Below are 25,158 nucleotides of genomic sequence, written 5' to 3' on the forward strand. Positions count from 1 at the left end.
GCAGACATCAGTTGTGGTGGTAAAGATGATGCAGGAGGAAAGCAGGCTGCCCTTGGCCAGAAGGTTTGGTGAGGAGAACAGAGGTGAGTCCCAGTATTTTATCCACCTGCTCTTAATCTCTCTGTAGCGAGAGGCGTCTGCCCTGAGATTGGGGTGGGGATGAGCTCTTGACTCGGTTTCCTGCCCACTGGAAGGACACAGCTTGTTGTCAAGGGAAAGTTAGAGCTCAGAGGCGAATGCAAAGGAGCCGTCCAGACTTAGACCCTTACGGGATATTTCTCTCTTCTGTTCTCAGGGTAAACCCCAGGGCCTCTCAGCCCCAGGAGCTGCTGGGGAGTGAGTTATGCTCAGGTGGTTTCCTTATGCAGTGACTGCAGAGAAGCGAGAGGAGAAGGAAATCCGACTTCTCCTCTGTTCCTGTTACACCTGCAAGTCCCAATGGGAGTTTCAAAACTGACCTTTTGGCACAAGGTGGGAGGATAGCACACAACGTCCCAGTGATCTGTACATAGCAGAGCTGGGGGCAAGGCAGAGAGGCCAGGTGGGGTTTCCCTGCCTTTACTGGACAATTAATGGTACAGGAATGGATTCACAACCAGGTGGTCTTTTGCTTTACTGTGGTGGAAGAGCAGAAATCAGGCCCCAGAGATGAGGCTTAAAAAGAAAACAGTGCCCATAACAAGGTCATTGGACACATGCCTAGAGGGGAAGAAGAGAGAGCTGATGCAGGAAGGTATTTCCATACTTAGATGGCTTTCCTCTGCTTTGAATGTTTTATTTGCCTGGGCTGCTGGACCACCTCAGGCCAGCAGCCTAGGGGCCAGCCCTGCCTTATCTCCTGCAGATAGTACTCACAGTAGTGAAGAGGAGGCCAGCAAGGAAAAGAGAGGTTTTCTGCAAATCACCAAGGGAAAGTGTAAAGAGAGGTGCACAGAAGCAGCACAAGCCCTGGGAGCCATGCATGCCCCAACTAGCTACACTGAAGGCAGTGTATGAGGCCCATTCATGGGGTGTCTGCCCCACTTGGAATGTCCCACAGCCTCATGGGCTCAGGGCAGGTAATACCAAGGATGTCCAGAGGCTGACCTGGAATTCCCTCTGAAGGTGTGTTAGGCCTGGCAGGGTTACCCTGAGCACCTGTGCTTACATTGCACACTGATCCCCTTGGACTGCTAGCACCCTGCCCACCATTCCTCTCTCTACTAGGCATAGTGAGGCCAAGGCCAGCTGGGGAGCTTTGGTTGTGATGCCAATCTGGCCCAATACGGCCTGTTGGACAGAACCATTAAAACAGGAGAGCCTGAGAAAGCATGTGCCTGGGAGAGAGGATGACAACCTAAGCAAAGTGCCCCAGCAGGTTTCACACATGTCACCAGGGTCCCCCAGCTGCTGTCATCACCCAGCTGCCTCCATGTGTGACACTGGGCTACCCCTGCAGCCAGCTCCAGATTCCCCCAGCCAGCCCCACTGGTAGCATAGACTCTCCCTCCACCCCTGGCTGGCTCCACTTGCAGCAGCCAGCTATAGCTGGTGCTCCACAGTCTCTCTTCCTGTCAGCAGCTGCTCTCCCTTTTGATCCCATTAGCTGTCTTGGCTCCTCTGACTGGGCATTCTTCCCTGCAGGACAGCAGCAGCTGGAGGGGGGCCTGCCAAGAGCTCATGGGCCATCTCAGCACATACTTTATTAAACAAACAAAACCCTTCTTTGATGCTGAGGTGCTTGGGGATTCTGCTCATTGTTGGTGTGAATAGCTGGCCCCTGTGTTACAGAACTGCCTGCTAGAGTACCTACATGGAGAGAGTGGCCTAGAGCATTCACATGCCTTGAGGACTCTTTCAGAAGTACTACTGCAAAAATCTGGTTTCACGCTGATCTTAGGAGGAGTCACTGTGTATAAAGCACAACTGGATCACTGTCTGCTCCATAGAAACGTCAGCTCAATAAAGCAGTTAAAGGGACTGAATTGCTTTGTGTCTTTGTTTCCTCTCGCTTGTCTCCTTTCATCCTTAGACTGTTTCATCTTTAGAAAGGACAGCTCAGCAGCACTCGCATTTCTCCTGCTTTACTGGGCAATAGGCAGAATGTAGCCAGCCACAGTCGTGACTCATCATAACCAGGTCTAAGATGGTCCAGATTTCCCATAGTGGTGAGGAAAGTTGTGTGTGGGTAGGTATCCTCCACCATCCCCCCCTTCCTACTGAATGATATCTTTATCGCAGCTTGGCACAAGCAAACATCTAGCAACTCCAAGAAGCCTTAGATGTTCCCCAGAAGATTCTCAGGGAAACTGTCTGTTCAAGCTGCTGACAAGTAGTTTAAGATGTTAAGTCACTATCTGTCAGCAGGAATACCATAAACCCCCAGCATCACAGGTTTCCCCTTTGCAGGGTCACAGTCAGCTACAGATTTTCCCGACAGCAAATGCTTTGCAGAGCATGATATTCTTGGCTTAAGAATGACTAGAATGCCTTGGGGCAGAGCTATGAAATGGCTCCTTTCAGCCCCCTCTGCTGTAGTATGGGGTGGGGGCATTGCCATGGTGAGGAGCAGAGGATTCTGTGGGAGGAGAATGCTGCTAATAAAACCTCCTTTAGTTAAGAACTGGCATGGAACCCCCTGAGCACCGGCCCCCTGAGAAGAGCCATTGGCCCCCCGAGTGCCGGCGCTGGGCAAAGTCGCCAGCCTCCCAAGCACCCGCCTGAGCTGCTTCACTCCCCCTCCAGACACCCCTACCCGCCCGCTGCTGGCTTCTAGAGGAGGAGGGACGGGACAAGCAGTGGGGATTTTCGGAGGGGGAGTGGTGATGGAGTGGAGGACTTACCGGCAGGCAGCAGCAACAGGCAGTGGGGGCCTTGGGGAAGGGGCAAGGTCACCACGGCTCAGATGTCCTGGCAGCAGCTGTTCCAGGGAAGGCTTAGCCTTTCCCAAGCCTATTATACCCACCGCCCTTGCCGGGAGGCACTGAACATGCTGTGCCTAGGGGCGCATAAGGTATAAATCCGGCCCTGCATGTGTGTCAGAAGCACGTCCAGTGGGGCCTGCCTGCGGCTGGGGCAGGGTTGGTGGGTGGGAAAGGCCAGGGCACTCTCACAGGGTACGGGAGGTGACACCCGGTTTACTATGCAGCACAGGGAAGTGAGGGAGGAGGCGTCTCGGTACTGAGACAACCTTCCTCTTCAGAAAGTTTGTGGCCTTGGTGCCGGAGCAGTTTGGTGGCAGAAACCCTCCATGCCCGCTTCGTGCTCTGAAGATACTGCTACTGCTCAGAAGGATGACGCGACAGCGAGGCTGGGTGCCCTTGGCCATAAGCTCTGGCAAGGACAACAGAGGTAGGCACATGCTAGTAACGTTATACAGCCATGCTAAGCCCTTCTGGCTAGAGAGAGCTGTGGCTCCGGGAGGAGGGGTGGGCTCGGCTCTGGGGTCTCTTTCCTGCCCCCTGGAATGACACAGCCAGTCACTGAGGTAATAGGTGGCAATGCCAGGACACTTCCAAACAGAGAGACTGGCGGTAAATAAATCAAACAAACGTGATGACTTCCCCTGAGGAACAACTGCCTCAGCTTCTGGTGAGCGAGCACTGGTCAGGGTCCCTTACGAACCCCAAGCAAGGGCTGCTCATCGAGCTGGGCCCCAAACCCCCTCCTTCACTACACCATTAACCCTGGAAGGAAGGACAGCATCCATGGCTCCATGTTTGTTTCCCCAGGTGCTGAGTGCCTCTATCCATGTCGGTACAGCAGATCTCCTAATCCAGATGGAGGAGGCAGCCTGGGACCTTTCAGGGGGATCCTGGAAGGCGCACATGCAAGACATGCAGAAGGTAAAGGGTTATCATTCTGCAGGAGCAGATTACAGACTCAGATGAGGGGAGAGGGCCCTCCCCCTGTTGGAACAATTGCAGTCCAATGTAATTCCTTCAAAACCCAGCAAAAATCCTTACCAATCCCCCAAGTACAAAGTAATGACTATGGAAACCACAGTAGAATGCCAGCCTACCCCTGACCCTTTCCTGGTGCGACTGAGCGTTCTGGCTGGTGGTGGCGAGGTCAGGGATCCTGTCTAGTGTAGGAAAGAGAGAGCTGGTGCAGGAAGAGGATATTTCCCTACTGAGATGGCTTTTCTCTGCTCTGCAGGTTTTATGGCCTGGGCTGCTGCTTCAACTGAGCCCAGCAGCCCATGGGCCAGCCCTGCCTCTCCTCCTGCAGACCTCGGTCGGGGTGGTAAAGAGGATGCAGGAGGAAGGCAGGCTGCCCTTGGCCAGAAGGTTTGGTGAGGAGAACAGAGGTGAGTCCCAGTATTTTATCCACCTGCTCTTAATCTCTCTGTAGCGAGAGGCGTCTGCCCCGAGGTTGGGGTGGGGATGAGCTCTTGACTTGGTTTCCTGCCCACTGGAAGGACACAGCTTGTTGTCGAGGGAAAGTTAGAGCTCAGAGGCGAATGGAAAGGAGCCGTCCAGACTCAGAACCTTATGGGATGTTTCTCTCTTCTGTTCTCAGGGTAAACCCCAGGGCCTCTCAGCCCCCGGAGCTGCTGGGGAGCGAGTTATGCTCAGGTGGTTTCCTTATGCAGTGACTGCAGAGAAGCGAGAGGAGAAGGAAATCCGACTTCTCCTCTGTTCCTGTTACACCTGCAAGTCCCAATGGGAGTTTCAAAACTGATCTTTGGGCACAAGGTGGGAGGATAGCACACAACGTCCCAGTGATCTGTACATAGCAAAGCTGTGGGCAGGGCAGAGAGGCCAGGTGGGGTTTCCCTGCCTTTACTGGACAATTAATGGTACAGGAATGGATTCACAACCAGGTGGTCTTTTGCTTTACTGTGGTGGAAGAGCAGAAATCAGGCCCCAGAGATGCAGCTTAAAAAGAAGACAGTGCCATGGTCATTGGACACATGCCTAGAGGGGAAGAAGAGAGAGCTGATGCAGGAAGATATTTCCATACTTAGATGGCTTTCCTCTGCTTTGAAGGTTTTATTTGCCTGGGCTGCTGGACCACCTCAGGCCAGCAGCCTAGGGGCCAGCCCTACCTCCCCTCCTGCAGATACTATTTGGGGTAAGGAAGAGGAAGCAGGATTTCTGCAAATCACCAAGGGAATGTCTGGAGAGAGGTGCACAGAAGCAGCACAAGCCCTGGGAGCCAAGCCAAGCATGCCCCAATTAGCTGCACTGGAGGCAGTGTATGAGGCTTAACCATGATACTTCTGCCTCATTTGGAACCTCATTGGGGGAGGGGCTATGCTGAGGGATGCCAGCCCCCAAACAGCACCTCCCACAGCCTCATGGGCTCAGGGCAGGTAAAACCAAGGATGCCCAGAGGCTGACCTGGAATTCCCTCTGAAGGTGTGTTAGGCCTGGCAGGGTTACTCTGATCCCCTTGGGCTGCTAGCACCCTCCCCACCATTCCTCTCTTTACTAGGTATAGTGAGGCTAAGGCGAGCCGATGTGCTTTGGTTGTGATGCTAATCTGGGCCAGTACAGCCTGAAAAAGCATACGCCTGGTAGAGAGGATGATGACCTAAGCAAAGATGGGTGATAGATTTCTCTGTTCTAGGGAGCTCCCCTTTTTCCCAGTCCTGCAACATCCCAATATTTCCCCTCTGCAAATTGGATCTGTTCCAAAGACAGCAGGAATGGACTCAAACACCCAGGCTAGAGTTCTCGCCTGCAGGCCACAGCCCACCAGCAGGCTTCATGCATGGTGCCAGGCATAGGTGCTGACTCTGTGGGTGCTTCAGGGCTGGAGAACCCATGGGGAAATATTATTGGATGCACTGCACTCACTGGCAGCCAAGCTCCCTCCTCCTTGCCTCCTTCTCCCCCCAATGTTCCTGTGCGTGCTGTATCCCTGCTCCTTCCTCTCCCTTCCAGTGTTTCCCACCACCCCACTGCCAACAGCTGTTTGGTGGGTCTTAAGACTTTCTGGGAGGGAGGGGGAGGTGCAGGGACACTGCATTCAGGGGAGGAGGTGGAGAAGAGGCAAGGACTTGGGGTGGAATGGGGGCAGGGTAAAGGCAGGGTCAGGGGGTCAAGCATCCACTGGGAAGAGGGGAAGTTGGCACCTATGGTGCCAGGCTCACCCTGCTGCTGTCAGCTCCCAGCTGCCTCCCTGTGTAGCACTGGGCACCCCCTGCTGCCAGTTCCAAACAGCACCAGAGTCCCCCAGCCAGCCCCACTGGTGGCACCAGACTCTCTCCTATCCCCCCAATGCTCCTGGCTGGCTCAACTTGCAGCAGCCAGCTATAGCTGGTGCCCTCTCATCTCGCTCCCTATATTAGTGCAAGATTGTGGTTTCACACTGATCTTAGGAGTCAGTGTCTAAAACACCTGGATCTCTGGCTGTTCCAGGGAACTGACAGCTCAGTAAAGCAGTTAGGGAACTGAATTGCTTTGTCTCTTCTCCTTTAGTACCTTTCATCTCTAGCCAGAGCCATCTTTAAAAAGGACAGTTCATCAACACCAGCATTTCTCCTGCTTTACTGGGCAACAGGCAGAACACAGGCAGCCCTGGGTGTGATTCATAACTGAGTCTAGGAGGGTCCAGATTTCCTCTGACTCTGAGGAAAGTTGGGTGTATCATTGGGCCAAGGGATAACTGGTTTGTGCATAGGCCTGCTAAACCCAGGGTTGTGAGCTCAATCCTTGGAGGGGGCCACTTTGGAATCTGAGGCAAAAAATCAGTATGTGGTCCTGCTAGTGAATGCAGGGGGCTGGACTCAATGACCTTTCAGGGTCCCTTCCAGTTCTATGAGATAGACATCCCCATCCCATTCCTGCTGAAGGGGCATCTTTACAGCTGCTTGCTAGATGTTTCCTTGTGCAACTACAATAAGCCTTATATGTGCCCCAGAAAGTTCTTAGGTACCCTGTTTGTTCAAGTGCTGACATCTTAGGCTACTTGTCACCAGGAATACTATAAACTCCCAGCACCACAGGTTTTCCCTGCAAAGGGCCATGGTCAGCTAAAGATTTGGTGAACAATAAATGCTTTGCAGAGCTTGATATTCTTGGCTCAAGGAGGAATAGAATGCCTGGCTGCAAAGCTCCTTTCAGCCCCCTCTGCTGTAGTATGGGGTGGGTGCATTGCCATGGTGGGGAGCAGAGGATTCTGTGGAAGGAGACAGCACTACTAATAAAGCCTCTTTTAGTTAAGAGCTGCCATAGACGGCTCCTCATTTAAGGAGGTGAATCTGGAACATTGTTAGCCGGTCAGCTTCGGGCTACCCTTCACCCACTCTAAGACCTCTCTCAATAAGCACATGCCAACAGAGTAGTTTATTCTTAGACTATTTATTCAGAATCACACAAAGTACACACATTCTCTGAAATAATTGCCACAAATATGAGATATGCATATAAAAAAGGGGCACAAGTTAAACCAGTTTGCTGTGAGGGGGGGAAAAATCCTGCTGGTGGCAGAGAAAGCTGTCAGCAGCAGGCACTTTGTAGTAGGGCGACAGTCCACTCCTATTTCATTCAGCCTCATATGGTTTGCTTCTCTTCCCTTTCCCCCCCTCCCCCGGCCTGGAGCCTGAGGACTACAATAGGAGTCAGTTTCTAAGGCAAGCAGATTCTTCTGTATAATTATGTTTAGCCAAGTAGTTTCCTCAGAAGAAAGGACAGGCTTGCTGAGAGTTTGAAATGCAAGCAGTCCATGATGCAGAAGTAACTGCACCATTACCTAGGTAATCAAGTGGTTTCTCTGAAGAGCACAAGAGGAGATTCCTTTAAGAGTGGAAGCATTCCAAGTACTGGACTATCACCCCTCTTGATCTAGGTCACCAGTCTGAAGTTCTCCACTTCCTCAGAACATGCTTGTTGGCTTCTGTGACCCTAGTTTGACAGGGGACATTTCTCAGACAGTTGGAAGTGCCTATCATTCAAGGACATGTCAGCTAAGGAGACATGGCCTTATAGTGAGTCAAGCTGACACTATTTCCACATCCCAGGGATACTGCCACCAAATAAGCTAACTAGGGCAGGAGTCCACCTGGCAGGTGAAAGCAAGTCTGGGCTGGATCTTCTGTATTTGCTCAGACCTACAAGATGGAAGAGTTACTCTTCCAGAGAAGAGTCATGGGTAACTCTTAAAGGGAAGAGTGTCCTCTGGCTAAAAGGGGAGCCTGGAAAGGCTGCCCAAGTGAGGGCTCCTAGCAGCTTCTAGAGGGCTTGCCTAAGCAGGAAGTGACAGACCAAGGAGGGAGGTCTGCGCCCCACAGCAAAGCTTCTAGGAAACGGAGATGGGAAATCTTATCTTTGCTCATTTAAGGAGCTATTTGAGAGGCAGTTGCCTAGAGACTGCACTAGTACCGCTACAAGAGAATCTGGGAGTGAGATGGTCTGACATCCTCCCTGCTCAGAGAGCTCAGCTAGTTTAAGCAGTCACAAGACTGCCCTTGGTTCAGAGTTACAGAAACCAGGTATCTTAAGCCTCCTAGTCACAGCAACCATCAGAAGACAAATGTTTTGGCACTGCAGCTACAGACTCAGTAGCAAGCCAAGATACAAGTAGGAGAGTTTAAAACATAACTTAAAACATTAAGTCAAAGGCATGCTTACAATAAAATTTTCCTATCTCACAGGGGGATTTCTGCTTGAGTCAGGGAGAGCTGGGGCATTATTCACACTGAATACCTAATCAGAACTCTTGCTAGGTCAAGAGGCCCTTCATCTAGGAGTTATTTTGGGTTGATAGAAGTCTGTCTCATGTTCCCTTGGAAGGAGCAGCTAGTCCTCAAGAAGAGGAGAGTGGTGCACAATTTAAGCATCACTGAGGGATCAGGCCTTTGTTTTATTACAGCACTGATCTTCAAGGAGGGAGGTGGTGTCACTTCTTCCACCAAGAAGTTAGCCAGGATGCACCTGGTGCTGCCACCTCCCTCCAGAATGTGGAAAAATGAACCCAGTTGTGGCTACTTTTGTAGTTCTATAGTGTAGATGGCGTTTATTCAGGGTGCAGACAAGGAATTCTCAGCTGTATGAAATGACAAAGTTTGCACCATCCAAGGGATTTCAGAATCGTTTACATTTGGAATGCTGACACCCCCCACCCCACCAGAGATAGTGCTTGGAACCTTCCTGTTTCTACAGCAGGTTGGAAATTTAGGTCCATGAGCCAGGAAGAACTTGTATGGTGCATCTTCACTCTCTGGCAGAGTATTTTGTAGGTGTGTATGAATGTCTGCCATCATCCTGCAGTTCAAAAGAAGAGAGAGTTTAAGTCATACCCCTAGAGATCTACCTGTGCCCCAGATAGCATCCTCTTCTCCTGCCCCCAAGAGACTTTCCTTTGGGACCCTGTACTCAGTGACCTTTTGCTACAGAGGGACAAGTCTACCTCATGAGGGAGAACTCCATTATCCTAGAGAAAGGCATAGACTTCTCCATATAACATTGCATTATGTGGAAGGAGTTAGCACACAATGCTAGAAAGCTGCTCCTTGCCTGGAGTAGGAATATGCTCTCAGCTTGGAAGGAAGGATCACCACATCTTAATATTGGAAAGGTATGAAGCTATGGGGATTTGGTAGTCGTCTCTTCAGTGGGGAAAGGAAGATTCAGATAATAGTTGTATGAGTGAAGGTATTAACAGATCTGCAAAGCTGCACTCTGAGACATGGTAGGAAAGCTCTGAAGAGCAGTGGACTTTGGAAAGCCCAGTAAGAAGCAACACTGTGGCATCCCTAGACCTGTTACCTCCCTTGTTTGTGCCACTTTATTATTGCTACCAGGCTCTAGAATACTAGTCTGTGCTCACCTTAGGCATGGAATTTAAGTAAGGAAACATGCCCCCCCCCATCCCTGGATTGTTACTTGCCTCTTCAATGGTAGAGCGGAATCCTTGGTTATCCAGTTCAAATGTTTGTGTCCCTGCTTCATGGTCTCTCCCACCCTGAATTATAGCCTTGTCGTGCCAGCCAAATAGCCCAGAATTCAGGTACTAGTCAGAAGAAAAAAATTACACCATAAGTGCAAGAAGAGATTGGTGTTAACAGGCTAGTGAGATGCATTACCAGTGACTAGGAAATGCCTGACAGCTGCTCTGAATATAGTGCTCTAAACCACATGCACCCTTGTGTAGGCTAGCCCACAGAATGGCTCAGTGGACCAGGCTACTGGACAAGCCTGTCTGAGTATACAACTTTTGTACAAGAGGCAAAAAAGTTACCACCTAGAAATGGAGCAATCTGTGGTGTATGTTAACTCTGCTTTACTGCTAAATTAGCTTCTACATCTGAAGATAACTTTCAAATAGGGAATGAGGCTATCCAGGAGGAGACTAAAGTGAAGTTGACCGGTACACATTTTACACAAGTGTTTCCACTTGTATTGCTCAAGAGCAAGTTACAGCCATCTGCTTGTGCCTCACGGTTGTTCAAGATGTAGTATTACCATCATGGGCCACTTAGAAGATAGTCTCTAGAAATGCTCACCACTGTTCAAGCCAATTTGTGGGATTGCCATCCCTTTGCATTCTAAGGAGTTTTGGGGTTAATACCCCATGTCTGTTGGTAGATCCCTAGTTACAGGAGCATTCACCCACAAGTGAATGGAGAGGGTGGGGAAAAAAGCCACCGTACAGAAAGTTCAGATAGTAAGCATAGCCTCTGGCAGAAGGCATGATAAGTATTACTGCCACCTTACCAGCAGAGCCACAATGGGAATGGCAATTATAACAAGGCCACACATGACAATAATTGCCACAGCATATCCAGGGAAACTTGGATACACAAAGGGAGGTTCCAGTTGATCATCTAGAGTCAAGAGAGATTGTTAGTTCTACAGCAACTATGCAATGCCCTGTCAAAGAAAGTCAGATTCTTTTTTAGTAGCACCTCTTTCCCCCCCCCCCTTGCAATCTAGTGATCACCACAGCCTTTTTAGCTAAGCTATTTGAATGTAGCCCTTATAGGGGCAGTTTCTAGACTGGTCTCTCAGCTAGAGACCCTCCCCCAGTCTCCTGCCTTCTACCAGGAGCTCAGTCTAGTACTCTTTCCTCTCCATGAAAGAGGATCAACTGGTACATTAGGCCAGTAGTTCTTTGTAGCCAATCCCTGTGGGCTGTTTGAAGCAGTGGTGTGGCCAGCTGCCATAGCCAACAATTTAGAGTTCCACCTTATGCACGGTGCTCGAGCCTCCATTGGCAACAGGAAGCGTGACCAGCTCTTAGTTTTGAGTGGCAGGGGAAGAAATAATTGCTGCTTCCCCCCAGGTAAAACAGTAGTACAGTACAATCCACATGGGGTTGTGGTTCTGCTCCTGAAGTTTAGTGCTTTGGAGCTGAGAGTTTCAGACTGGAGGTCTGTTCTACAGCTATGTTAGAACAGCTAGATAAGACTTTAGAACTTGACCAACACCCCACTGAAGACATCTAGTATTTCAGCTAGATCCCCAAGCGGTCATACCTGCCACTGTGAAAGAATATGGGTCCACCTGAAAGCCTGACCCAGCCAACACATCATGTGGACCAACTGAAAGAACAAGAGTCTGCAGAACATCTGCACTGGCTGGGGCAGGATGCTGGAATACCACATTGCCATGACAGATCAGGGAGCCACTTCTGTGGAGAGAGCAATAGATTCCAGTGAGGCACAGTAGCAGTCACCCAGAGGGCCACAGGCTGTCTGGACATGAAAGCCAGACCCATGGCTTTTAACCCAGGGCTGCATCCTAGAATCATTCAGTCTTAGACACCCAATTGTCACAGGCTCTAGGCAGCATGGGAATTAAGATCCACTGCTTCTTATGGAGAACTGTTACCTTCTAGCCAGAGTCTCACTGAAGTTGGTGGGAACTTAGTAGGTAGAAGAGGGAGGCATGCTTTTTGGATCCAAAAAACACAATTACTGTAGGGTGGGAGTCTCAATAATGGATGTAGAAACAGGCGCCACAAATAAATGCTTTAGTCAGCCACTTTCAGCTGGCATCTTCCCAATCACTACCTTAGTAGGGTATATCCTATACAGATAGACTTCTGGGGCACCAGGGGGAATCAATGCATCTTGTAGGAGGCAGACAAGAGGCCTTCCAGCCTACACAGAAGTAGAGTGTTTACTCACAGGAGGTCTCGAATTACCACTTGCAGGAGGCCTTGGTATTTCTTCAGGGCATGCATCAGCTGGAAGAGTGGATCAGAGTTAGACTGATTTAGTTCCCCTCCCACAGGCATTTTGTCCCATTGTGAAGCCTCTGCCAACAAGATACTCAGAACATCTGTCTCCAGCTCAACCCCATTCAGACCACTCTTTCCTCAGCTGGAGTCAGACCCAGGCTTAAGAGTTGCTTCACCCACCAGTTAGAGTTGTGGGAGCTCCAGCAAGGACATACATGTCTGGAGTAACTCCGATGCCTTAAATCCAGGTCAATCTTCTAGGTGGAGCCTGGAATTCTAAATCCTCACCTACAGAACACCACATTAGGAAGCTTTGAAGCTCAGACACTATAAAGTCTGATTAAGCATAGCATGCTCCAGTAGTGTAGTCTTAAGAAGCAGCCATGTAGCTGACCTTGTGTTTAATTGCAACTCCCCTTCCCTACCACAACCCTCCAGCTGAAGCTTTTGTGATAGAATTTTACAAAGTTGTTTGATTTTTGTGATCATTTAAGTGAGCAACAAGAAAGAGCAGACTGTCCTCCTCAAGAGTCTAGTAATCATCCAAGTTTCTCTAGTGAAACTAGTGTTTCCAGAAGCTTGGAGCACCCATTATGATAAAACACTAGCTATTTTATTCCAAGTTAAGAGTGCTCCATCTGCTAGGAGAAGGAGTAGTCCAAGGCCTATATTTAGGATTAGTCTGAAGCTTTGAAGTAATGCTTTCTAGATTCCTCCTTTCTGCCCTAAAGATCTCAAGAGGGATTCTATAGGGTCTCCTCTCCATCCCCAGAAGCCTCTCAGATTACACTGGGGTCACTGGCTGGAAACTGGGTATGCCTACCACATCAGCAAGGTCCCTGGTGAGGTTCTGGTGTTCCACAGAAGAGTGATCCAGCAGTTTCTCATTGACTGCCCTGTTGTTGATCAGGAAGGAAATGGGGAAAACCTGCAAGCTAAGCCTTGAATCTGGAATTGGAAGAGAGCAGAGCTAGATAAATGTTTAGTGGCCTCTACCAGCCAAGAGGAACAGCACCAGAGGGAAGGATACTGACCATCCACAGAGAGAGATGTCAAGTCTACAGAGTAGTTAACAAGACCCCTCAGTGCTTGCAGAACCTGGTGGACATCAGCATGGGCATGTGTGTCAATGTAGGCTTCACTATAGATTTCCAGGTCACCTTTGATATCCCTAAAGGAGAAGAGAGTTTTAGCAGGGCACAAAGGTAAGAGCCAGCAAGGGTTTGGAGGCTTGACAGCACACTTGCTGCCACATTTCAGTTGGTTACTAGAACAGTACTGCAGCCACCCAGAAGAGTCACTAATTTCTGATAGCAATCCCTGCAGGGATTGCTATGAAGTCACAATAGAGCCCCGCAGCAGGACTGCGATCCCACAGGACCTGCTGCCCTAATAGCAGGAGCTCATAAAGTGTACTTTTTCCACCCAATCCCGTGAACAACAAAAACCCCGCACATACAGACTGGGGTAATTTGCAGGAAAACACTAAATCTCTTGTCAGCTTACCAAGACTAGCTGATCTTGGAAATGGCTAAATTGTTTGTGAGAGTTAAGTATTTTACATGGTTTAAGCAAGGCTTTATTCTTTTAGTGATAAAAATTGTCTGAATTCCATGTGTATATTAATGGACTTTTAGTAGCATGGGGGAGGTAATCTGGGGAGTGGGATTACACACACACACACAAAAAAGAGCCCTGCATGGGACTATTTCACAGCAGTTGCATCTAAGACTGGATGATTAATACATGCCCCTACTCATCCTTTAATTGGCTTTTGTATGGAGGGATTTTTATTGCAATAGAGCCAGAAGCTATTGACTAAGTTGGAGCCAGTGCTAGAACTAGAATGAGTCCAGTGTCCAACATGCGGCTTCAGGCATTTGAGATGTCTTTCATCACAGGAGGTTGCATTGTGACACATGAGGCAGTTCTCACAGGATGCACCTTTTCCTGAGTACTGTTAGCATCACAGCATGGAGACCTTTGCTTTCTACCTGTTTGTTTCAATCCAGAGAGGGATAGCTCAGTGGTTTGATCATTGGCCTGCTAAATCCAGGATTGTCAGTTCAATCCTTGAGGGGGCCATTTAGGGATCTGGGGTAAAAAAAAAAAAAAAAAAAAGTCTAGGGGATTGGTCCTGCTTTGAGCAGGAGGTTGGACTACATGACCTCCTGAGGTCCCTTCCAACCCTGATATTCTATGATTTTATGACTCCCACTATCCTGAAGGTTCAGTGTTCTATGTATGGAACACAATGAAATTGTATGTAGTGATTCTTGCCTCCACTTTGCTGCTTCCATTCCTTTCACCCTCTCCTGCATCAAGAAGGCATTTAGCTCACAAACAGCAGCAAGTCATTGAGCTCCCAGGATTGCCTCTTCCTTAGGGAAGGAGTATTTGGCAGAGAGATAATACTAGTGACATCTTGTGGGTATCAGAGTAGCAGCCATGTTAGTCTGTATCCACAAAAAGAACAGGAGTACTTGTGGCACCTTAGAGAGTAACAAATTTATTAGTGGGCTACTCTATCTCCCCTTGTAAGTATTCTCACACTTATTAAACTGTCTGTACTGGGCTAGCTTGATTATCACTTCAAAAAAGTTCACTTAATTGGCCTCTCAGAGTTGGTAAGAGAACTCCCACCTGTTCATGCTGTGTGTGTGTGTGTGTGTGTGTGTGTGTGTGTGTGTGTACACACACACACACCTCTCCTCAATATATGTTCTACTCTATATGCATCCAAAGAAGTGGGCAGTAGCCCATGAAACTATGCTCCAATAAATTTGTTAGTCTCTAAGGTGCCACAAGTACTCCTGTTCATCTTGTGGGTAGCTAGATGTATTGCAAGCTCTCTATATGCCCTACAATTCAGGGAGTCTCAGGCCTGCTCTCCTGTGATCAGGAGTGCCGCCAGCTTTTCTGCCACCCTAGGCGCTGGAAGGTCCCGCCCCAAAATGCTGCCCCCTACAGAGGCGGCAGAAGGTCCTGGTGCCGAAATACCACAGCAGTTGCTGCTCCCCAAATTGTAGCGCCCTAAGCGACCGCCTAGGTTGCCTAATGGGTTGTGCCGGCCCTGCCTGTGGTCAATGGTAGTTGGAAGCTGCTGAATGATTATTAGGTTCACCCCAGAAGAGGGTCTCCCCCCACCACCAGTGCCCTAAAGCAGTCTAGCGAAGGCTATTTGGCTCCTTTGCACTTAGCCTAGTACTGCCCAGAGCTCTCCCACGGCTCCCCCACACTGCTAAGTGGCTGCTTCTGGATGTTTTGCTTCCAAGTAAGGTCTAGAGCTCTGAAAGGAACCATCACCTCTTGAGTTTTCCATACCTGAGTCTGACAAAGGAGAAGTTCTTCACTTTGTACAGGGCCCCCAGAGACTGAACCACCTACAGAGAAGAAAGGGGACAATTTGTTTCCCAGCTTCGCCAGCCTCCAACCCATCTTCTGAAGCAACTATTCAGCAGGAACCTTATACCTAATTCAGTTACTTAGGCTGCTGTTTCCATCCCCTAAATATCTGTTCTTGTCTCTTGCAGTCCTTGATATGTAATTGAGCTAATGTTTCCTTTCACCCCAGTGGAACTAGATTGGAGTTCTGGTGGTCTGTTTACTATCTACAGCCATATGGTTCTGATTTGTGTGGCACTGTCTTCACTAGCCTCTATTTGCAGGGCTCTAAGACCTCTGCTAGAGTTAGTGAGTCACTCAGCCTTGCAAGATTGTCAAGCATTATCCCCACTTTGCAGATATCGAGGGACATACCCAAAGTAACAGAAGAGCCCACATTCCCATGCCTTAACCAGGAGGTTATCATTCTTCCCTTACAGGAGATAAAGGGAGACACTGGTCCATTGTCATATGATTCAACATAATAGTTACCATACCATATTGTTTAGTCGGTCCAGAGGGCCCTGGCTACCCACACCACCGAATGCTGCAATCGAGCCAAGTCTCAGAGCAGTGAATGAGACCAACAGCTTTTCTGGTTCTAGATTCTCAAGGCTGAAACCTAAAGAGGGAGGCAGAAGAGCAATAACATTCCCTAGACAGGACACCAGGCCATTACTCTGCCACCCTCTCCCTTGTCTGTCCAATGCTGGAGAGCTGATGTTCAAGCAGTACACAGGCATTGGGCCTGAAGCCCAAACTAGAAGACCCACTGTTTTAATTTGTGGGGAGGTAAAGTTTTGGCCAGAGTGGGAGAGTGCATGGGGTACCAACAAGTCTGAGGTGGCAGGAGACATGCTCCATCTCAGGGATGGAGAACCCACAGGAAGGGCATGCTACTCGGATATTTTCCTTGAAGCAAAATGCAGCATGCTGTGAAAGCATCCCTATCACTGTTAGTGCAGCAAATGCAGTTTACTCATGACACTGGATGGTTATAAAGAAACATGGTACAGTAGTCTCCAAATAGATGGCGTATGCCTAATGGAGAGACAACACCCCTTCCCATCAATGTGGAGATTGCAGAAGCCACCTCTGGGAGGCACATGCCACGTGGCTTGGTTATTGAAGGGCAGGCTGGACTGTTCCTGCAGCCATCTGGGAATAGGGAGGAGTGGTAGTGGGAGCTCTACCCTGCTGCTGGGCACTGTATTGTGTTACAATGACTAGGTGCTTACCATTTGACCTGACAGACTTGATATCTACTCTCCAGCCAAAAAAGGTGTCCATTTTCCTTTCTACTTCTGTGACAACTGTACGGATGAGGTCAGAGTTTGTGGGAGCAGGGCCATCTCTCTGGAATAGAACCTCACTCTCAACAATGACTGAGCCGTTCCTGTGAGAGGCCAGGGAGACAGCTAGATTAGAAGTGTTTAGTAGCAGGATAGGATTGTATCAGGTATTGTGCAAACACAAGTCACGTCGCTTTAGAGAGGCTATTCCAAAGGAACACCAGCTTAAAGCTGGAACTTGGTATTCCCCAAGGCATTTGTCAGCCAATAGCCACCTACTGTCTGTTCTAGTAGACAATTTCCATCACTGTGTACCCAACCTGTTTCTGTTGGGTGACTTGGTAAGTTATCCCATCTGAATGGGATGGGAAGCAAGACAACCTGAAGTACTTTATCTATAGTGTTACTCCCCACCTGAGGCTTACCCTCTTCCCTGCATAGCTTACAGATACAAGCTGCAATGGAATCTATGCACAGCATGTTTAAAAGCCTAGTATTTCTCAGAGAAAGGTGTTGCCTTCCTCAGAGGCCTGGTGTGTGTTGTGTAAGATACTCACAAAAACTGGAGAATGTTTGCTTTGAGAAAGTTCTTATAGCTGGATAACATCTTGTTTAGCTGAAAACAAGAAAAGCCACTGGTTAAGGACACAGATTTTCACAACAGCTACTTCACTATGAATAGCAAGGGCTTACTGGAAGTGTGTTTGGACTTGTAGGAACCTGGACTCTTTTGCACAGAGCCAGGAAGTGAAGTCAACGACACTAGTTGTTCTTGGACTGGGAAGTGAAGCAGAGGTTCAAATGAGACTAATAGATAAGCACAGAGTCTGGCAGGGGGAGAGTGGCGGGTTGTGGAAGTGTAGAGTCCATGTGGGTCTGAAGGATTAGTAGGAAATGCCATGCATAGAAGAATTTGCCTTACCACAGTCCAAGTATTGTGTTCCAAGCATTAGAGCTACCTTCCTCATCATAAGATGAGTGGATCATTTGGGAGGACAAAGCCCCTTGCTTACAGACAGCTTGTCTGCATCTGGGTAGTGTTGATCATGACTAAAGCCAAACTTGTGGCTGTTCAATGGTAGAAGTATGTGCACTGGATACTCATTAAAGATGCCAGTCTGATATGGCTGGGTATTAGTTCACCACCACCTCAGGAATCCTACTTAGGATCCTTATGGGCTAGATAGACCTTTCCTCAAGGGAGGAGTCTTCATAGCCAACATGAGCTGAAAACAAGTAGCTACTCAGTTGCAGCCTGGCAACCAGAGAAGCCAAGTTCAGCTCTAGTAACTGGCTGACTTCTCTAAATTCCAAACACTTTCAGGAGTTCTACTTACAGTTAACGTCACTTCCTTCTCCAGCTTCTTGTAATCGTCAGAAGACTTGTTCTTCAGGAGTTCTGTGTAAGCGATTCTTATGAGACAGAACTGCAGAGGTAGGATATGCACAGGCAACTGAAGTGAAGGTGATGTAGGTCTATGTGCAGACCCAGTCTTTCCCTCTGGGGAGAAGCTCAGTGTTGGAACCTTCGATTCAGGCAGCATCGGCTTTGAAGTGATACCAGTTTTGATTGTAGCCACCTGCCTGGCAGTCACTGCAGCTGTGGTTAAGTTCTTTTTTGCAGCCATTGTCTTAATTAATACACTAAGGTCTGTTTTAGCTGTTGAAAGGTGTTGGGAGATTAGCAGCAAGTGGGTGGATAAGGTTGATGGAGGTATAAGCAATGGTGATACAGTGGTTTTGTTCCAAGGCAGCAGCCTAGTTGGCTTTGGTACAGTAGGAAGCTGCAGGCCAGCTGTGGTTGAAGTTCTGGCACTAGTCAGCAGGGCAGTGGTCTTTATTGTGGGTGGAATGCTGGGGGTACTATGAAGGGAAGTCATCACACTAGGTTTGGCTTCAGTGAGGGACTGGAAAATGGGAGCTTTGGGCCCAGAAGACTGTGTAAGGTTTATACTAGCAAGTAGTGTAGTTGTACTTTGTGCTGGAGGTGATGGCAATGGAGCAGCTGTTCTGTTTTTGACTGGTGTAGCCTTGGACACAGCTATGCTTGTGGAGGTCAACCCAACAGCAGGTGCCATAGCAGTGACTGGAGACTCAGCAGAGGCCAACCCACTGAAGTTTGCAGCCTTTGTAGACACACTTGGGATTTTGTGCTCTCCCAGAGTTGCTGATATGGGCTTCCATTTGGATGATGCAGCTGTAGTGGAGGCTACTGGGACACGTGCTGCTGTTATAGGCACTGGAGTATGTTCAATTCCAATAGGGGTTGAGCCAGCAAGCAATGCTAGCCCTGTTCTGTTTAGGTACCAGGGAGTGGAATGGGTGACATTTGCATCAGTCTCCATTATGACACTTGTATCACTACTTGTTTTAGAGGGCAACATAGGGAAGGTCTTATTCTGTGGAGAAGTGTGCACCTTTGGCCTTGGCTGGATGTCTGTCCCACTAGGCAGAGATGTGGTTGAGTGGGATAAGACTGAGTCAGCTGGGGTGGACAGCCTTCTTCTCATTCCTGGTCTACGGAGCGAATAATGCTTACGTGCTGGTTGAGCTTGTGGCCTTGTTGAACTTGAACTGGAAAGCAGCTCTGTAGTTGGAGCATCACTTGAAGCTCTGAGTGGGAGGTCTGAGGTGCCAGTAGGTGTTTTAGCCACTACTTCAGCAGTTGCTGGCGTCTGTTCTTTATCAAGGAACTTCACTGTTTTAGTGAATTCCCTGTAGAGGGTGGCACTAGTGATGTTTGCAGCTGTACTGGCTCCTGAGACACTAGGGGATGTCTCAGGGCAGCAAGCAGAAATACTGGACTGAGTTCTAGGGCCTTTGCTAATAGGCAGCATATGGGATAGAGAATAGGCTGCAGTGTCTTCATGCAGGAAGCCTGCAATACTCTTCACACTAGTCAGGACTGTGGAGTAGGTCAAAGCCTGACTGGTACCAGCAACTGGAGTGTCTGGCTTGGAGGAGACACCTCTCATTGATTCCCGAGAGGGAGAAACTATTGTTAGATTGGCAGGAGCATGTGTAATAGCAAGGCTTGGAGAACCTTTTTGTTCCACAGCTGTATTAAGGTCAGTAGACACCCAGGTTAGACAACTAGTGGAATCCGAGCCAGCACATGCCATTTCAGTAGTGTGCTCTTTCAGTCTGTGACCCAGCTGTCCCATTGGCAGGATTCTCTCTGTAGAGGAAGTGCTGGCAGTCTCTGCATCAAGTTTGAGATGATCAAGGGGATGTGTGGCTGAGGAAAGGCCAACTCTAGCTGCAATTGAAGGGGGACCCTCTGTAACACCTCCAGTCAGCTGAGTTATATCACTGACTGCAGCATCAGTGAAAGTGTTAGCGCTAGTTACTAGACTATGAGGGACTCGAGGGAGAATGGAGTGTTCTGAAGAGGCCTCAGGAGAGGTCTCTTCCAGCACCAGAGAGCTTGGTGTCTCAAGATCAGCTGGAATGTCTGATAATCCTGATAAACTAGTAGTTAGAACTAGTGGCTGACCCAGCCCAGCAGTGGCTGGCTTGAGAACTGAGGGTATGAGAGCCCTGGTTCCTCTGTGTCCCGACAGAGGACTAGGGAGATCTGTCCCTACACCACTCTGTGAAGGAAACCCAGATGAAACTTCTACTGAACTTGAATGCACCATACTAGCAAGAGTTCCCTTTAATGGTGAGGCTGGCGAACCAGATGGGGGATGCGATTGTGCAGTAGTCCCGACATGTACAGGTAGTGTTGGCCAACCAGTTGACTCTCTAACAGTGGGTGTGACAGCCATCAGTACAGCTGCAGTAAGCTGCTCCTCAGTCTCTACCCCTTCAGTGGGGCCTGCTAAGGTGTCTGGGACAGTAGGGGGCCCAGGAGATGGATGCTCTGTGAAGTAGCTCAGGTCACTCACATGCAATGGTGCAGAAGCAGAGGTGCTGGCCATTGGTTTGGCAGAGGGCAGTCTTGCCATAGATACTGGGAGCAGGTTAGTGGATTGTGACATGCTAACAGGAAGAGCACTCAATGTGAATTTAGTCACATCAGATAGTTCCGAGGGATTGTGTTCCTGGTTGGGCATGGTTACACTGGGGGATGTGTCCAAGAAACTTTCTCCTGAAGGAAGGGATGGAGTTAGAGACCCTGGCTGTGTCCCAGGGACAGTACCAAGCCATACTGGCTCCACAGTTTCATGAGCAGCCACACCACTTGATATGGGGGAAGAACCTGGCCACCTACTGGCCATCAGTTCTGCAGGGCCAACATTAGTTGCTTCCAGAGATGTGGACTGTGGGAAGTTGGTCCTCATGGTTAAGTTATTCTGTGTGGGAACATCAGCTGGGCTGGCTGGCATGGTAGGACTTGTGGTCAGTGACATTAAATAGGAAGGTTCCTGGCTAGCCCTATAGGTCTGAAGTGCAGAGTTCAGGAATTTAGGCAAGACACTAGTGGCCCTCTGATCTAGGCTAGTGCTAGGAGCAATTAGTGTGGCAAAGTGGGTCATTTTATACAGACCCCATGCCTCACTAGTGAGACTGTCTGCAGCAGCTTGTTCCATCAAGCTGGAGTTTGGCCTTAACTGAGCAACAGAGGCAGTATCTGGAGAAACTTTTAGGGGCTGTGCAGATGCCTTTGGAGCAGAGTGCAATGGATCATACTGCAAGAAGTCTACATCTGTCAGAAGTGATGGTGCTTGGGACAGAGTACCAGGTACTGTTGCAGGATAATTAGAGTCCATTGTACCAACTTCTATTGCTTTGGATGCATGTGGGGAGACCATCAGGTCCTCCTTAGAGGAGGTCTGTAGCCCCTTAGGGGAACGCATAGAAGAGAAGCCTGTAATTTTAGCTAGCGCATCAAGAGCCAGAGAAGTGTCAATGCCATTCTTCTCTTTCTTGGCAGCTCCTGATTTATAATGCAGGCTCCCTTTTCCATCAAGCTTGAACGCAAACGCAGAGATCTGGCTTAAGTCACTCCCTTTGGCTTCTGGGAGGCTTAGTTGGTCTGTGGTGCCTACAGAGTCTGCCTGTAAGCTTCTAGCATGTTTTTCCCCAGCAGCATGCAAGCCAGTTTGCCCTTTTACAATGTGGTTCAGTAAGTAGTTGTTGGATTTCATCAAGATGCCACCAGTAGCATTCTGGGATAGCAATAAGTCAGGCTGCAAGGGTGAAGATGTACGCACAGTGCCAAGAGGGTTCTGACAAGGAGTAGCTGAAGACCCTTCATTACATGCAATGGTGCAAGCAAGGAAGCAGGTGACTGTAGCCAATATGATTTGCCATCTATGCCCTTTGGCAACAGTCACTAAGGCAGTGGCAGGGCATGGGGTTACTCTCATGGTGCTTTTTTGCCTTCTTAGGGAAGCCATTGTTGTTTCTTGCCCTGAAGACTTATCCATATGTGGTGGTCCTGCTCCATGATTTATCATGGGCAATCTCATCATGGCAGCTCAGCTGTGAAGAATTAGGAGATACAGTAGTTGCTTTAGTCTGCAGTCCTCCCTAATTAAGGTAGCAGCTACTTTGATAGTTCATAGCCTCATGCCCCCAAGGGATCCACTAGCCCAACTGCAAATGGAAGACTAAACTAATACCTTTAATAACCTGTGCAATGCTGACTCCAGAGATTGAGCAATTGAGTTCCTTGCCATTTATTAGTCAAGCTATGCAATGCCTTTTCCATTGCTACCCTCTCCCTAAAAAACCCACTGCCTTTTCCAACTAGGCTTTTAAACCAGGACCTTCCTATGCTGGTTTCAAACCAACATTCCTCAAAATTAATCTCAGCTAGAGATTGTTTAACATTGGGGGTGGGGGAAACATCATTGGATAGATGCTGTTTTAGCCTACAAAACAAGGAGTCTGGTGGCACCTTAAAGACTAACAGATTTATTTGGGCATAAGCTTTCGTGAGTAAAAACCTCACTTCTTCAGATGCATCTGAAGAAGTGAGGTTTTTACTCACGAAAGCTTATGCCCAAATAAATCTGTTAGTCTTTAAGGTGCCACCAGACTCCTTGTTGTTTTTGTAGATACAGACTAACACGGCTACCCCCTGATACTTGTTTTAGCCTAGTGCTTGTTTTCTTTTAACTGGTCAGTTGTGACAGAGATCAAGAAAGTGCCAGAGCCCCATGGTCTCCTACCACACACTTATTGCAGCAGCAATTGTCTTTTGTGGAGTATTAACATAGCTAGCTCTTAAATAGGAGTGTTACTGTTTTAAATGGGTTCCCTCAACTACTTAAAGCATTGTTTAGATGGGACCTCAGAAGATACAATAGTGCAGACTGCAAGTACTGGACTAGATTAAAAACCCCAAGGAGTGGAGAGATGCCTTCTTTTTCCAGCCCTCCATTACTCCAGATCACCTATTACACATGGAGCTCTGCTCTGGAGGGGATGAAAGAGGAAGGAAGGGTCACCCAAAAAACCCCACAAACTAACAAACCACCACACACACAAACACACACTACCCCACCACATGCATTCCTCCAACCCCCTTGTTACAGAAACTGGGAAGAATGGACATGTTATTCTTATGGTACCAGACACCAAGGAGAGGGATGTGGGACAGTTTGCCAAGGATATCACTGCACCCCAGCTGGCAGGTCAGAGCTTGTCAGCTACAGCTAATATGTAGGCTTGGTAGGGAAGTCAAACCTAGGAACCATGAAGAAAAGTCTATACCAAGTAGCCACTTTAAGAGCTTTAGCAGCTTCTACCCACATTCCAGTGGTGCAACCATCACAAGGTAAACACTCTGCAGTGTCACTAGAGGGGCTGAGGAAGGAAGGGTGGGTGCCTATTCCAAATCCTGAGGCAGAACCCAGATTAGAGATCCTTTTAGCCTACATCTACACTAGCGCCTCCCAGCTCACCTACTTGTACAAGCTACTCACCCACAGGGGTCAGGCCAATTAGTACTTGACATGGCTAAGCTGTGGTGCCACTGCCCATTCTACCACAGCTACACATACTTGCATACACCACTGTTATGCACAAACTGGGATACACGCCTGTAGTTTGTTGTAGACACATAGCTTTAATATGCTAAGCACCCACCAGCCCCTAGGTCTACAGCAGGAACTGCACTTATATACCCATAACAACTCAGGCTAAGCATTTGTCTTGGAGGTTTGTGAAGGGAGTCTAATGCAGAAGCAGAAGTATGCCTTGTAGTCACACCAAGGCTAGACCTGAAGCAGCATCTACAGATAGTGGAAGACATTCTAGGCAAGTTAATGCTACACTTGCTTTGGGGCTAACTGAGATGAAGCTTTATTAAATAGTTAATTAGCAAGCACTGGTGAGTCAGAACCATCCCTAGTTACAGCCATAGGAAACTTATGATCACACAATAGGAGAGCACTCTAGATATGAACACTAGGCATTCTAGGTTAGAGTTAACTAGTGGACCAGAATGAGGAAGCCTACACTTGGCTTGCCATGCACACTCCTAAGCAAAATAAGGCTGCCCTCTCCAAAGGTAGGGTGGGCTAGTACATGCAAGGGCAAGGGCCACCAGAAGAGGCATACACAGAAGGGAAAGATAAGCTGTAGAGACTCCAAATACCTAGCTGCTTGTTCTCAGTGAGAACTGCTGTAGAAAACAGCTCTGAGTAGGATTTTAGCTTGCTTTTTCCAGGAGAGCTTTTATGGCTTCTTCCCCCACCACTTTCCATATACATGCTCAGTGCACTAGTAGCAAGCAGTGCATGAACACAGACCCAGGGAAAAAAGTCAAGACTAGAGGTTTGTCAACAAATTCTCACTTCTCTACAAGTAGGGCTGGACACCCCTAACCTTCTTATCCCAGATCTCCTCAACAAGCCTCCTACATACAGCCAATTAGTTATACTAGTATTGTCTTAAACAGCTAGCCTGACACAGGCATTTACTAGATACCTTATAGAGGGAAAGCATGGGGGAAACCATTAGCAATTGTTCCCATAGGGCTCAGGAATCATCATACTGTGAAATGAGCACCCCAGAAGGCCAGTCAAGCCCTGCAAGTCACTCCAGGCTGACATTAAAACTCCCCCTCTTAAGGAGCTAATTGCACTTTTAAGAAAGTGCATATAGCCAGACACCCACAGCAGAACCCAAAAAACTTCATTGCAAGAAGGCAATGATACTTTCAGAGTGAGAGTCATAATCTAAGCAACTATTCCCCCCAATCCCCTTAACTAAGGGCACTGATTTTCAACAAGCCCCTACCTAGTCTTACCTTAGAGCTACTGACCCGTCACCCACACACAGAGGAAGGGTACAAAGCAGCAGACCACAGGCCTGCTCTTTTATTTCATTGGCATGGGGGATGGGAATGCAAGGCAGGAAGTACCTGCTGAGTCCCAGATGGCCAGGTTCCTCATTAACCCACTTTGCACCTCTC

General features: G+C 48.5%; 1 protein-coding gene across 1 annotated transcript; it reads right to left on the bottom strand.

Moving 5' to 3' along the window:
- Positions 1 to 7,273: 7,273 nt before the first annotated feature.
- Positions 7,274 to 25,118, bottom strand: LOC101943443 (mucin-2-like). Its single transcript, XM_065559600.1, has 13 exons — positions 24,994 to 25,118; positions 18,125 to 22,217; positions 17,345 to 17,403; positions 16,734 to 16,891; positions 15,993 to 16,117; positions 15,436 to 15,494; positions 13,146 to 13,282; positions 12,935 to 13,059; positions 12,059 to 12,117; positions 11,405 to 11,559; positions 10,644 to 10,753; positions 9,817 to 9,939; positions 7,274 to 9,191 (listed from the first exon to the last, which is right to left on the bottom strand). Exons 2-13 carry the CDS (start codon positions 22,205 to 22,207, stop codon positions 9,141 to 9,143), a joined length of 5,244 nt encoding a protein of 1,747 aa, XP_065415672.1. The 5' UTR covers positions 22,208 to 22,217; positions 24,994 to 25,118; the 3' UTR covers positions 7,274 to 9,140.
- Positions 25,119 to 25,158: the final 40 nt, after the last annotated feature.

Source organism: Chrysemys picta, chromosome 10, assembly GCF_011386835.1.
Source record: "Chrysemys picta bellii isolate R12L10 chromosome 10, ASM1138683v2, whole genome shotgun sequence".
NCBI classification, from domain to species: domain Eukaryota; kingdom Metazoa; phylum Chordata; order Testudines; family Emydidae; genus Chrysemys; species Chrysemys picta.